The following is a 14,122-nucleotide window of genomic DNA, read 5'->3' as shown; positions in this document are numbered from 1 at the left end:
TGTATTGAATGGGGTAGCAGACTCGATGGCCCAAATGTTTTCTCCTGCTCCTATCTGGCCTGTATTCTGCCTGCGTGGTAGTCACCTGCCTCGTGCTCACGTTCAGTTCCAGTTTTGATTATTTAGTCTGGGTAACTGATTGTGTGTGAGAGGGAAATACTCTCGAGGTTACTGACCAGAGACGAAAGTTTCTTGTCCCATGAACTGTGGACACTGACTGAATGATCTGGGTAAACAGGCTTCTTTATCACAGATCGCGGTAACTTGCACAGGACTTTGAGCCTCTGTGACTCTTTACCAATGTGACTGCTCACTCTCTCCCTGACTGCCTGTCCCTGAACAGCAGGGAGCTGCATTTGTATAGCACCGACAGTAGCAGCACAACATCCCAATGGGCCGCCACGTGACTGCCCGTGATGTGGACAAGGGCTTGGCAGCAGAAATGTGAAGAAGTCTGGGAAGAGGTGAGAAATAGCTCGACGGAAGAGCGAGGTGTGAAAGGAGACAGAGAGAGGCTCAGGGAGAAGGAGACAAAGAAAGAGACAGAGAGACAGAGAAAGAGAGACAGAGAGAGAGAGACAGGCACCGTGGGCAGACAGAGAGAGAGACAGGGCTGGGCAGAGATAGCTAGAGTGAAAAAGAGAGACAGAGGGAGACAGAGACAGTGAGAGATGAAGAGACAGAGAGAGAGAGACGGAGAGACAGAGAGAGAGGGAGACAGAGAAAAACACAAAGAGAAATGCGCATTGAGAGTGCGACAGCATGTGACAAAGAGAGAATGATACAAAGAGAGAGTGAGACAGACAGAGAGGGAGACAGAGAGAGACACAGAGACAGAGAAAGAGACACAAAGACAGAGAGAGAGAGAGACAGAGGGACATAGAAAGAGAAAGTGACAGAGAGCGCGAGTTTGAGGGAGCGACGGAGAGGCAGAGAGCCAGAGAGCGAAAGAGAGCGACAAAGAGGGAGAGAGAGTGAAAGAAAAAGAGAGATACAGAGCGAGAGAGTGAGGTTTAGAGAGACTGATAGAGAAAGCTAGTCAGATAGAGAGAGAGACAAAGAGAGAGTGAGGGACAGAGAGAGACAGACACTGGGAGAGACAGACGGATAGAGATGGAGAGAAAAAGAGAGATGGGCAGAGAAAAAGTATCAGACAGAGATAGATCGAGTGAGAAAGAGAGACAGAGGGGCAAAGTGTGTCTATCTCTGTCTCTCTCTCACTACCTGACTGTTTCTCTATCGCTCCCTCTAACTCGCTCTCTCTTTCTGTGCCTCTCTCTCTCTATCTGTCAATCTGTCTCTTGCTGTCACTCCCTCGCTCTCTCTCTCTCTTTCTCTCTGTCTCTCTGTTTGTGTCACTCTCAAGCGCTATCTACCTGTCTCTCAATCGCTCCATCTAACTCGCTCTGTCTGTCACTCTCTCTCTGTCACTTTCTCTTTCTGTCTCTCTCTCTGTCTCTCTCTCTCTCTCTGTCTCCCTCTCCATCTATCTCACTCTCTCCTTGTCTAATTCTATGTCATGCTCTTGACAATATTGAATTTTTACCCGTCAGTCTGCCCTCAATAAAACTCTGATGGATTTGTAGGCGTAGTATTATTTATTTTTAACCAACTTGCAAGTCTGACTCACTCCACAGAGATCCAGAACACGCAAGCGGTCTCCTGGAGCTCCAGAACCGAGTGAGATCGGAGACAAAGAAATCTCTGCAAACCTCATTCAAATGGCATCAAGTTTCACACTGATTCCCATAGGTCATCCTATACCCCTCCTGACCTGGCCATACATCCTAATTGGCTCATTTCTCATTCCTTAACCCTGGGCCTCTTGTTACCCAGCATCCTTTTCCCCCTCCTTGCCATGCTTTCTGAATCCCTTTGTCCTTTGTGAACTCAGCACTATCAGACTGGTCCACATCTGCATTACTGTAACTAATATCTGAACTAGCTATTTTATATCACATTCGTTTGTTCAATTCCTCATTCTCTGCACTCTCTCTACGTCTCTTTTGGTGTTTTTTTTGTGTCTCTCTCTCTCTGTCTCTGTCTCTCTCTCTCTCTCTGCCTCACACTGTCTCTCTCTCTCTAAATCCTTCTCTGTCTCTTCATCTCTCACTGTCTCTATCTCTCTGTCTCACTCTATCTATCTCTGTCTCGCTCTTTTTCTCTGCCCATAACTCTCTGTCTCTCTCTGTCGCTCTCTCTTTCTCTGTGTCTCTGACTCTGTCTCTCTCTATCTGACTGGCTTTCTCTATCAGTCTCTCTAAATCTCTGTCTCTCTCTCTCTGTCTCTCTCTCTCTGTCTCTCTCTGTCTGTCTCTCTCTCTGTCCCTCTCTTTCTGTCTCTCTCTGTCTCTCTCTCTCCCTCTGTCTCTTTTTATCTGTCTCTCTCTCTGACACACTCTCTGTTGCGCTCTCTCCGTGGTCTCTCTTTGCGTTTTTCTCTGTCTCTCTCAATCTCCTGACAGAAAAGAAGAGAGACAGAGAGTGAGAGAGGCAGAGAGAGAGAGAGAGACAGAGAGAGAAGAGGCAGAGAGAGAGAGAGAGAGACAGTGAGAGACAGAGACAGTGAGAGAGAGAGAGACGGAAAGAGAGTGAGAGACAAAGAAAAAAACAAAGAGAGAGACAGAGGGAGACAGGCAACGAAAGACGGACTGAGAGAGACAGAGAGAGAGAGACAGAGAGAGAGAGACAGAGAGAGAGAGAGACAGAGAGAGAGACAGAGAGAGAGACTGAGACAGGGAGAGAGAGACAGAGAGCGAGACAGAGAGAGAGAGAGACAGAGAGCGAGAGGGACAGAGAGAGAGAGACAGAGAGAGAGAGAGAGAGAGCGAGAGGGACAGAGTGAGACAGAGACAGAGAGACAGAGACAAAGAAAAAAACAAAGAGAGAGACAGAGAGGGTGAGGGAATAATGCCCAGAGTTCAGACCGTCCGCAGGCAGCTGACAGCAATGACAGAGCGAAGGAAATCGGGGGTTCCTCGTGACACGAGAATCGGAGGAGTGCAGAGATCCCGGAGAATTGAGGGGTGATAGTGGGCTGGAAAGTGACGGAGTGAGGAGACACTATGGCATTTGAACAGGAGGATGAAAGTTGTCGGGGACCTGGGGGTGTTACAGAGATGGATAGGTTTGAAGGCACAGTCAGGTATTTGATCATTAAAATGAGGATTGAAAGTGATCGGGAGGTTCAGAGGTAAGGAGCGAGGGAGAAACTGGAGACCAGACCTGTGCACAGTGCTCCCAGTGTGGTGTAACTGAGGGATACCGAGACTGGAACTGTGCACAGTGCTCCCAGTGTGGTGTAACTGAGGGATACCGAGACTGGAACTGTGCACAGTGCTCCCAGTGTGGTGTAACCGAGCGATACGGAGACTGGAACTGTGCACAGTGCTCCCAGTGTGGTGTAACCGAGGGATACGGAGACCGGAACTGTGCACAGTGCTCCCAGTGTGGTGTAACCGAGCGATACGGAGACTGGAACTGTGCACAGTGCTCCCAGTGTGGTGTAACCGAGGGATACGGAGACTGGAACTGTGCACAGTGCTCCCAGTGTGGTGTAACCGAGTGATACGGAGACTGGAACTGTGCACAGTGCTCCCAGTGTGGTGTAACTGAGGGATACAGAGACCGGAACTGTGCACAGTGCTCCCAGTGTGGTGTAACCGAGGGATACCGAGACTGGAACTGTGCACAGTGCTCCCAGTGTGGTGTAACCGAGCGATACGGAGACTGGAACTGTGCACAGTGCTCCCAGTGTGGTGTAACCGAGGGATACGGAGACTGGAACTGTGCACAGTGCTCCCAGTGTGGTGTAACCGAGTGATACGGAGACTGGAGCTGTGCACAGTGCTCCCAGTGTGGTGTAACCGAGCGATACGGAGACTGGAGCTGTGCACAGTGCTCCCAGTGTGGTGTAACCGAGCGATACGGAGACTGGAGCTGTGCACAGTGCTCCCAGTGTGGTGTAACCGAGCGATACGGAGACTGGAGCTGTGCACAGTGCTCCCAGTGTGGTGTAACCGAGCGATACGGAGACTGGAACTGTGCACAGTGCTCCCAGTGTGGTCTAACCGAGGGATACGGAGACTGGAACTGTGCACAGTGCTCCCAGTGTGGTCTAACAGAGGGATACCGAGACTGGAACAGTGCACAGTGCTCCCAGTGTGGTCTAACCGAGGGATATGGAGACCAGACCTGTGCACAGTGCTCCCAGTGTGGTATAACTGAGGGATACAGGAACCGGAACTATGCACAGTGCTCCCAGTGTGGGTCTAACTGAGGGATATGGGGACCGGAACTGTGCACAGTGCTCCCAGTGTGGTCTAACTGAGGGATATGGAGACCGGAACTGTGCACAGTGCTCCCAATGTGGTCTAGCCGAGGGATATGGTGACCGGAACTGTGCACAGTGCTCCCAGTGTGGTCTAACTGAGGGATATGGAGACCGGAACTGTGCACAGTGCTCCCAGTGTGGTCTAACCGTGGGATACGGAGACCGGAACTGTGCACAGTGCTCCCAGTGTGGCCTAACTGAGGGATATGGAGACCGGAACTGTGCACAGTGCTCCCAGTGTGGTCTCACCGAGGGATATGGAGACCGGAACTGAGCACAGTGCTCCCAGTGTGGTCTAGCCGAGGGATATGGAGACATGAACTGTGCACAGTGCTCTGAGTTTAGGTCTAACCAAGTTGTGTATAGCTTTGAGGTCAATTAATTTAGTTTCATTTGGAGATTTCTGTGTGTAATTTCTGCAGGGGAGGGGGTCGTTGGAAGGTATAGTCCCTCAACTAAGAATTCCTGTGTGTCTACTGGGGAACTGGGATTAGTGAAGCCAGACATTTGCTCTGATTTTAATGGAGTAGTGAGTTTAGTGTGGTGTGTTTCTGTGTCTCAGGGAGAGAAATCTACACGGAAAAACGCCTCTTAAATTTCAGAAATCCATGGTGTTGTATTATCAAGGATTGCGGTACCTAAGAGGCTGATGACCATTGGTTAAACCTAGGAGTTTACCATTGGCTGTTGATACGTAGCTCCGCCCTGACAGGCGGAGTATAAGAACCGGTGCCGCCCCAGCAGCCTCCACTTTCTGTACCGAAGCTGCTGGGAACAAGTTCTAGTCGATTAAAGCCTCAGTTATGAAATCATTTTGTCTCGAGTGTAATTGGTCGCGCCATGGCATGAAAATATGTTTGAAATTGAGCCAAACCAGGCCTTCGAGTTGGGTTTGTGGTAAATCTTCACTGGGGTTTTGTGTCTGCAAGGATACTGCTGGGGTAAGAGTGGGAGAGCAAGTTGGAATTATTTTGTTCTGTTTGTACTTACTTTTATCAAACTTTTAATATCAGGTCATTCTGCTTCATGTTGTCCTTGTTGTTTATGTTACAGTTTCCCAATCAGACTCTTGCGAATGTAGTTAGCGACTGACCTCCACGGAATCTGAAAAATAAAACCACGTTCGGATCGATCGAGTCAGGTTTCACTCTGTGACTGGACTTGTCCAGTTTCCACGACAGCTGGGATCATCGCATTAGGCTCATGTTATGTTTACGTCCGGATTCGTCCCGTGGTAGAAAAGTCTCCTTCGGGGTAGTTTCCGCCTCTTGAGAGTGGCCTGGCTCCCCCTCAAAATGGCTCTCATATTCCTGCTCATCGTGTCCAGTAAGTATCCGTATTTCTGCAGATTGACTCGTGCCTGATAATTGGCTCATGTGAGGTACAGAAATGAAATGAAAATCGCTTATTGTCGCAAGTAGGCTTCAAATGAAGTTACTGTGAAAAGCCCCTAGTCGCCACATTCCGGCGCCTGTTCAGGGAGGCTGGTACGGGAATTGAACCATTCTGCTGGCCTGCCTTGGTCTGCTTTCAAAGCCAGCGATTTAGCCCTGTGCCAAACCAGAATGATGGGCGGTTCAATGTTGTGTCCGATGGAGGAAGGAGTGTTGGGCCCCAGAGTGTGAGACAGAAACAGAGACAGTGAGGGAGAGACAGTGAGAGAGATGGAGAGAGACATAGAGAGTGAGCGAGAAAGGAACAGAAGAGACTGAGAGATATATAGTCCGAGAGAAACATAGAGAAAGCCAAAGAGAGATATACAGAGAGGGAGACAGAGAGAGAGAGAGGGAGACAGAATGATGGAGAGGGGATTAAAGAGTGAGTGAGTGACATAGAGACAGAGAGACAGAGAGAGGCAGTGAGAGAGACAGAGAGACAGAGTGAGAGATGGAGAGAGACAGAGGGAGAGACAGAGAGACAGAGGGAGAGACAGAGAGACAGAGTGAGAGATGGAGAGACAGAGGGAGAGACAGAGAGACAGAGCGAGAGATGGAGAGAGGGAGAGAGGGAGAGGGAGCGAGACAGAGAGAGACAGAGGGAGAGACAGAGAGACAGAGTGAGAGATGGAGAGAGACAGAAAGGGAGAGGGAGAGAGACCGAGAGAGGCAGTGAGAGAGACAGAGAGACAGAGTGAGAGATGGAGAGAGACAGAGAGGGAGAGGGAGAGAGACAGAGAGAGAGAGACAGAGAGACAGAGTGAGAGATGGAGGGAGACAGAAAGGGAGAGGGAGAGAGACAGAGAGAGGCAGTGAGAGAGACAGAGAGACAGAGTGAGAGATGGAGAGAGACAGATAGAGACAGAGGGAGAGACAGAGAGACAGAGTGAGAGATGGAGAGAGACAGAAAGGGAGAGGGAGAGAGACCGAGAGAGGCAGTGAGAGAGACAGAGAGACAGAGAGAGAGATGGAGAGAGACAGAAAGGGAGAGGGAGAGAGACCGAGAGAGGCAGTGAGAGAGACAGAGAGACAGAGAGAGAGATGGAGAGAGACAGAAAGGGAGAGGGAGAGATACAGAGAGAGGCAGTGAGAGAGACAGAGAGACAGAGAGAGAGATGGAGAGAGGGAGAGAGGGAGAGGGAGAGAGACAGAGAGAGGCAGTGAGAGAGACAGAGACAGAGTGAGAGATGGAGAGAGACAGAAAGGGAGAGGGAGAGATACAGAGAGAGGCAGTGAGAGAGACAGAGAGACAGAGAGAGAGATGGAGAGAGGGAGAGAGGGAGAGAGACAGAGAGAGGCAGTGAGAGAGACAGAGAGACAGAGAGAGAGATGGAGAGAGGGAGAGAGGGAGAGGGAGAGAGACAGAGAGAGGCAGTGAGAGAGACAGAGAGACAGAGTGAGAGATGGAGAGAGACAGAGTGCTGGATTCTTGAGGCCATTGCGCCGAAATCGCGTTCGGCGATCGGTCGGAGAATCAAAGTTTACGACCAAATTGGGGGGGGGGGGGCGCTGCTTTTACGATACTCCACCCCTTCTGAAGCACAGTACCCGGGGACTACGCCACACGCCGTATCGAAGGCCTCTGGACATTGCCTGAGCCCCCCCCCCCCCCCGCCCAATGATCTTCCCCAACTGGCCGAGTTCCCGACCACTTCTCCCGTAGAGGGTTGTGTATAAATGGGAATTTTTTCCTTCCTATTGCTGCAAATGCAGTCTGCATTTAACAACATTGGAGAGAAGCGTGAGCTGACAGCAGGGGCCTGGTTATTGTGCCGGTTTGTCGCGCCGGGTCACACCTGCAGCTAAATCATTGAAGACCACCTGGCCAAGCGAGCCCCCCCCCCCCATCAACGGTAAAGGTAGACGTGGAATTGCATTCGACGAGTGCCCCCATGAACCAGCTACATCATCTGCCCTAATGTCTGTGGCTGCGTTTCCAGACCCCCCCCCCCCAGTTCCCCCCCTGCCCCCCCCGCCCCCCCCGCCCCCCCCCCCACCCCCCCCCCCCCCCCCCGCCCCCACCCCACACTCCCCTACCCCTGCTGAAGACTGAAATCCTGCCCAATGATGTCGGGATGCAGAGCCGATGTCGCTCCGTACGGTTTAACGCGCCTCCGGGAATCGGCAGCCCCCCCGCCCCAGTTCCCCCCCCCCGCCCCCCCCCCCCCCCCCCCCCCCGCCCTGGCAACAGGAAACTGCGGCCGAGGTATTTGCATTTGACGTTTGTCTTTGTTTTGTTTTCAGTGCCTGTCGGGTTAGTGAGTGTCCAGGATCCGGAAGGTGAGTGTCTGGATCGACCATAGTCTCACTACGGCCACGTCCAGCCGAGCGGGCGGTCTCACTACGGCCACGTCCAGCCGAGCAGGTGGTCTCACTGCGGCCACGTCCAGCCGAGCAGGCGGTCTCACTACGGCCACGTCCAGCCGAGCGGGCGGTCTCACTACGGCCACGTCCAGCCGAGCGGGCGGTCTCACTGCGGCCCCTCCACGTCCAGCCGAGCAGGCGGTCTCACTGCGGCCACGTCCAGCCGAGCGGGCGGTCTCACTACGGCCACGTCCAGCCGAGCGGGCGGTCTCACTACGGCCACGTCCAGCCGAGCGGGCGGTCTCACTGCGGCCACGTCCAGCCGAGCAGGCGGTCTCACTACGGCCACGTCCAGCCGAGCGGGCGGTCTCACTGCGGCCCCTCCACGTCCAGCCGAGCGGGCGGTCTCACTGCGGCCCCTCCACGTCCAGCCGAGCGGGCGGTCTCACTGTGGCCCCTCCACGTCCAGCCGAGCAGGCGGTCTCACTGCGGCCCCTCCACGTCCAGCCGAGCGGGCGGTCTCACTGTGGCCACGTCCAGCCGAGCAGGCGGTCTCACTACGGCCACGTCCAGCCGAGCGGGCGGTCTCACTGCGGCCCCTCCACGTCCAGCCGAGCGGGCGGTCTCACTGCGGCCCCTCCACGTCCAGCCGAGCAGGCGGTCTCACTACGGCCACGTCCAGCCGAGCAGGCGGTCTCACTACGGCCACGTCCAGCCGAGCGGGCGGTCTCACTGCGGCCCCTCCACGTCCAGCCGAGCAGGCGGTCTCACTACGGCCACGTCCAGCCGAGCAGGCGGTCTCACTGCGGCCCCTCCACGTCCAGCCGAGCAGGCGGTCTCACTGCGGCCCCTCCACGTCCAGCCGAGCAGGCGGTCTCACTGCGGCCCCTCCACGTCCAGCCGAGCAGGCGGTCTCACTGCGGCCACGTCCAGCCGAGCAGGTGGTCTCACTGCGGCCATGTCCAGCCGAGCGGGCGGTCTCACTGCGGCCCCTCCACGTCCAGCCGAGCAGGCGGTCTCACTGCGGCCACGTCCAGCCGAGCGGGCGGTCTCACTGCGGCCACGTCCAGCCGAGCGGGCGGTCTCACTACGGCCACGTCCAGCCGGACGGGCGGTCTCACTGCGGCCACGTCCAGCCGAGCGGGCGGTCTCACTACGGCCACGTCCAGCCGAGCGGGGCGGTCTCACTGCGGCCCCTCCACGTCCAGCCGAGCAGGCGGTCTCACTGCGGCCCCTCCACGTCCAGCCGAGCAGGCGGTCTCACTGCGGCCACGTCCAGCCGAGCGGGCGGTCTCACTGCGGCCACGTCCAGCCGAGCGGGCGGTCTCACTACGGCCACGTCCAGCCGAGCGGGCGGTCTCACTGCGGCCCCTCCACGTCCAGCCGAGCAGGCGGTCTCACTGCGGCCACGTCCAGCCGAGCAGGCGGTCTCACTGCGGCCACGTCCAGCCGAGCGGGCGGTCTCACTGCGGCCCCTCCACGTCCAGCCGAGCAGGCGGTCTCACTGCGGCCACGTCCAGCCGAGCAGGCGGTCTCACTGCGGCCACGTCCAGCCGAGCAGGCGGTCTCACTGCGGCCACGTCCAGCCGAGCAGGCGGTCTCACTGCGGCCACGTCCAGCCGAGCGGGCGGTCTCACTGCGGCCCCTCCACGTCCAGCCGAGCAGGCGGTCTCACTGCGGCCCCTCCACGTCCAGCCAAGCAGGCGGTCTCACTGCGGCCACGTCCAGCCGAGCAGGCGGTCTCACTGCGGCCACGTCCAGCCGAGCAGGCGGTCTCACTGCGGCCACGTCCAGCCGAGCAGGCGGTCTCACTGCGGCCACGTCCAGCCGAGCGGGCGGTCTCACTGCGGCCCCTCCACGTCCAGCCGAGCAGGCGATCTCACTGCGGCCACGTCCAGCCGAGCAGGCGGTCTCACTGCGGCCACGTCCAGCCGAGCAGGCGGTCTCACTGCGGCCACGTCCAGCCGAGCAGGCGGTCTCACTGCGGCCACGTCCAGCCGAGCAGGCGGTCTCACTGCGGCCACGTCCAGCCGAGCAGGCGGTCTCACTGCGGCCCCTCCACGTCCAGCCGAGCGGGCGGTCTCACTGCGGCCCCTCCACGTCCAGCCGAGCAGGCGGTCTCACTGCGGCCACGTCCAGCCGAGCAGGCGGTCTCACTGCGGCCCCTCCACGTCCAGCCGAGCGGGCGGTCTCACTACGGCCACGTCCAGCCGAGCAGGCGGTCCTCACTGCGGCCACGTCCAGCCGAGCAGGCGGTCTCACTGCGGCCACGTCCAGCCGAGCGGGCGGTCTCACTGCGGCCCACGTCCAGCCGAGCGGGCGGTCTCACTGCGGCCCCTCCACGTCCAGCCGAGCGGGCGGTCTCACTGCGGCCCCTCCACGTCCAGCCGAGCAGGCGGTCTCACTGCGGCCACGTCCAGCCGAGCGGGCGGTCTCACTGCGGCCCCTCCACGTCCAGCCGAGCGGGCGGTCTCACTGCGGCCCCTCCACGTCCAGCCGAGCAGGCGGTCTCACTGCGGCCACGTCCAGCCGAGCGGGCGGTCTCACTGCGGCCACGTCCAGCCGGGCACGCGGTCTCACTGCGGCCCCTCCACGTCCAGCCGAGCGGGCGGTCTCACTGCGGCCCCTCCACGTCCAGCCGAGCAGGCGGTCTCACTGCGGCCACGTCCAGCCGAGCGGGCGGTCTCACTGCGGCCACGTCCAGCCGGGCACGCGGTCTCACTGCGGCCCCTCCACGTCCAGCCGAGCGGGCGGTCTCACTGCGGCCACGTCCAGCCGAGCAGGCGGTCTCACTGCGGCCCCTCCACGTCCAGCCGAGCGGGCGGTCTCACTACGGCCACGTCCAGCCGAGCAGGCGGGCTCACTGCGGCCACGTCCAGCCGAGCGGGCGGTCTCACTGCGGCCCCTCCACGTCCAGCCGAGCGGGCGGTCTCACTACGGCCACGTCCAGCCGAGCGGGCGGTCTCACTGCGGCCCCTCCACGTCCAGCCGAGCAGGCGGTCTCACTACGGCCACGTCCAGCCGAGCGGGCGGTCTCACTGCGGCCACGTCCAGCCGAGCACGCGGTCTCACTGCGGCCCCTCCACGTCCAGCCGAGCGGGCGGTCTCACTGCGGCCCCTCCATGTCCAGCCGAGCAGGCGGTCTCACTACTGCCACGTCCAGCCGAGCAGGCGGTCTCACTGTGGCCCCTCCACGTCCAGCCGAGCGGGCGGTCTCACTACGGCCACGTCCAGCCGAGCGGGCGGTCTCACTGCGGCCCCTCCACGTCCAGCCGAGCGGGCGGTCTCACTGCGGCCCCTCCACGTCCAGCCGAGCAGGCGGTCTCACTGCGGCCACGTCCAGCCGAGCAGGCGGTCTCACTGCGGCCACGTCCAGCCGAGCGGGCGGTCTCACTGCGGCCACGTCCAGCCGAGCGGGCGGTCTCACTGCGGCCACGTCCAGCCGAGCGGGCGGTCTCACTGCGGCCACGTTCAGCCGAGCGGGCGGTCTGACTGCGACCCCTCCACGTCCAGCCGAGCAGGCGGTCTCACTGTGGCCACGTCCAGCCGAGCAGGCGGTCTCACTGCGGCCACGTCCAGCCGAGCGGGCGGTCTCACTGCGGCCCCTCCACGTCCAGCCGAGCAGGCGGTCTCACTGCGGCCACGTCCAGCCGAGCAGGCGGTCTCACTGCGACCACGTCCAGCCGAGCGGGCGGTCTCACTGCGGCCACGTCCAGCCGAGCGGGCGGTCTCACTGCGGCCACGTCCAGCCGAGCAGGCGGTCTCACTGCGGCCACGTCCAGCCGAGCGGGCGGTCTCACTGCGGCCACGTCCAGCCGAGCGGGCGGTCTCACTGCGGCCACGTCCAGCCGAGCGGGCAGTCTCACTGCGGCCCCTCCACGTCCAGCCGAGCAGGCGGTCTCACTGCGGCCCCTCCACGTCCAGCCGAGCGGGCGGTCTCACTGCGGCCACGTCCAGCCGAGCGGGCGGTCTCACTGCGGCCACGTCCAGCCGAGCGGGCGGTCTCACTGCGGCCACGTCCAGCCGAGCGGGCGGTCTCACTGCGGCCCCTCCACGTCCAGCCGAGCAGGCGGTCTCACTGCGGCCAAGTCCAGCCGAGCAGGCGGTCTCACTGTGGCCACGTCCAGCCGAGCAGGCGGTCTCACTGCGGCCCCTCCACGTCCAGCCGAGCGGGCGGTCTCACTGCGGCCCCTCCACGTCCAGCCGAGCGGGCGGTCTCACTGCGGCCCCTCCACGTCCAGCCGAGCAGGCGGTCTCACTACGGCCACGTCCAGCCGAGCGGGCGGTCTCACTGCGGCCACGTCCAGCCGAGCGGGCGGTCTCACTGCGGCCCCTCCACGTCCAGCCGAGCGGGCGGTCTCACTGCGGCCCCTCCACGTCCAGCCGAGCAGGCGGTCTCACTGCGGCCACGTCCAGCCGAGCAGGCGGTCTCACTGCGGCCCCTCCACGTCCAGCCGAGCAGGCGGTCTCACTGCGGCCACGTCCAGCCGAGCGGGCGGTCTCACTGCGGCCCCTCCACGTCCAGCCGAGCAGGCGGTCTCACTGCGGCCACGTCCAGCCGAGCAGGCGGTCTCACTGCGGCCCCTCCACGTCCAGCCGAGCAGGCGGTCTCACTGCGGCCACGTCCAGCCGAGCGGGCGGTCTCACTGCGGCCCCTCCACGTCCAGCCGAGCAGGCGGTCTCACTGCGGCCACGTCCAGCCGAGCGGGCGGTCTCACTGCGGCCCCTCCACGTCCAGCCGAGCGGGCGGTCTCACTGCGGCCCCTCCACGTCCAGCCGAGCAGGCGGTCTCACTGCGGCCACGTCCAGCCGAGCGGGCGGTCTCACTGCGGCCACGTCCACGTCCAGCCGAGCAGGCGGTCTCACTGCGGCCCCTCCACGTCCAGCCGAGCAGGCGGTCTCACTGCGGCCACGTCCAGCCGAGCAGGCGGTCTCACTGCGGCCCCTCCACGTCCAGCCGAGCGGGCGGTCTCACTGCGGCCCCTCCACATCCAGCCGAGCAGGCGGTCTCACTGCGGCCACGTCCAGCCGAGCAGGCGGTCTCACTGCGGCCACGTCCAGCCGAGCGGGCGGTCTCACTGCGGCCACGTCCAGCCGAGCGGGCGGTCTCACTGCGGCCACGTCCAGCCGAGCAGGCGGTCTCACTGCGGCCCCTCCACGTCCAGCCGAGCAGGCGGTCTCACTGCGGCCACGTCCAGCCGAGCGGGCAGTCTCACTGCGGCCACGTCCAGCCGAGCAGGCGGTCTCACTGCGGCCACGTCCAGCCGAGCGGGCGGTCTCACTGCGGCCCCTCCACGTCCAGCCGAGCGGGCGGTCTCACTGCGGCCACGTCCAGCCGAGCGGGCGGTCTCACTGCGGCCACGTCCAGCCGGGCACGCGGTCTCACTGCGGCCCCTCCACGTCCAGCCGAGCGGGCGGTCTCACTACGGCCCCTCCACGTCCAGCCGAGCAGGCGGTCTCACTGCGGCCCCTCCACGTCCAGCCGAGCGGGCGGTCTCACTACGGCCACGTCCAGCCGAGCGGGCGGTCTCACTGCGGCCCCTCCACGTCCAGCCGAGCGGGCGGTCTCACTGTGGCCACGTCCAGCCGAGCGGGCGGTCTCACTACGGCCACGTCCAGCCGAGCGGGCGGTCTCACTGCGGCCCCTCCACGTCCAGCCGAGCAGGCGGTCTCACTGCGGCCACGTCCAGCCGAGCGGGCGGTCTCACTACGGCCACGTCCAGCCGAGCGGGCGGTCTCACTGCGGCCCCTCCACGTCCAGCCGAGCAGGCGGTCTCACTGCGGCCACGTCCAGCCGAGCGGGCGGTCTCACTGCGGCCACGTCCAGCCGAGCGGGCGGTCTCACTGCGGCCACGTCCAGCCGAGCGGGCGGTCTGACTGCGGCCACGTCCAGCCGAGCGGGCGGTCTCACTGCGGCCACGTCCAGCCGAGCGGGCGGTCTGACTGCGGCCACGTCCAGCCGAGCGGGCGGTCTCACTGCGGCCACGTCCAGCCGAGCGGGCGGTCTGACTGCGGCCACGTCCAGCCGAGCGGGCGGTCTCACTGCGGC

General features: G+C 61.0%; 1 protein-coding gene across 2 annotated transcripts in view; it reads left to right on the top strand.

The window, feature by feature from the left end:
• Window positions 1–309: 309 nt before the first annotated feature.
• The window catches only part of LOC140411593 (uncharacterized), a 72,556-nt gene continuing 58,743 nt past the window's right edge, over window positions 310–14,122 (top strand). The window contains exons 1-3 of one of the 2 annotated variants that reach the window (XM_072500660.1): window positions 310–464; window positions 5,387–5,659; window positions 8,014–8,049. In XM_072500660.1, coding sequence (XP_072356761.1) covers window positions 5,629–5,659; window positions 8,014–8,049 — 67 coding nt within the window. In that variant the 5' untranslated portion in view covers window positions 310–464; window positions 5,387–5,628. The remainder of the gene's footprint in view (window positions 465–5,386; window positions 5,660–8,013; window positions 8,050–14,122) is intronic. The other variant, XM_072500661.1, reaches the window with a different exon arrangement.

This window comes from Scyliorhinus torazame, chromosome 4, assembly GCF_047496885.1.
Source record: "Scyliorhinus torazame isolate Kashiwa2021f chromosome 4, sScyTor2.1, whole genome shotgun sequence".
NCBI lineage: Eukaryota > Metazoa > Chordata > Chondrichthyes > Carcharhiniformes > Scyliorhinidae > Scyliorhinus > Scyliorhinus torazame.
The sequence above is the reverse complement of the archived record's forward strand: the minus strand, read 5'-3'. Positions and strand labels throughout refer to the sequence as shown.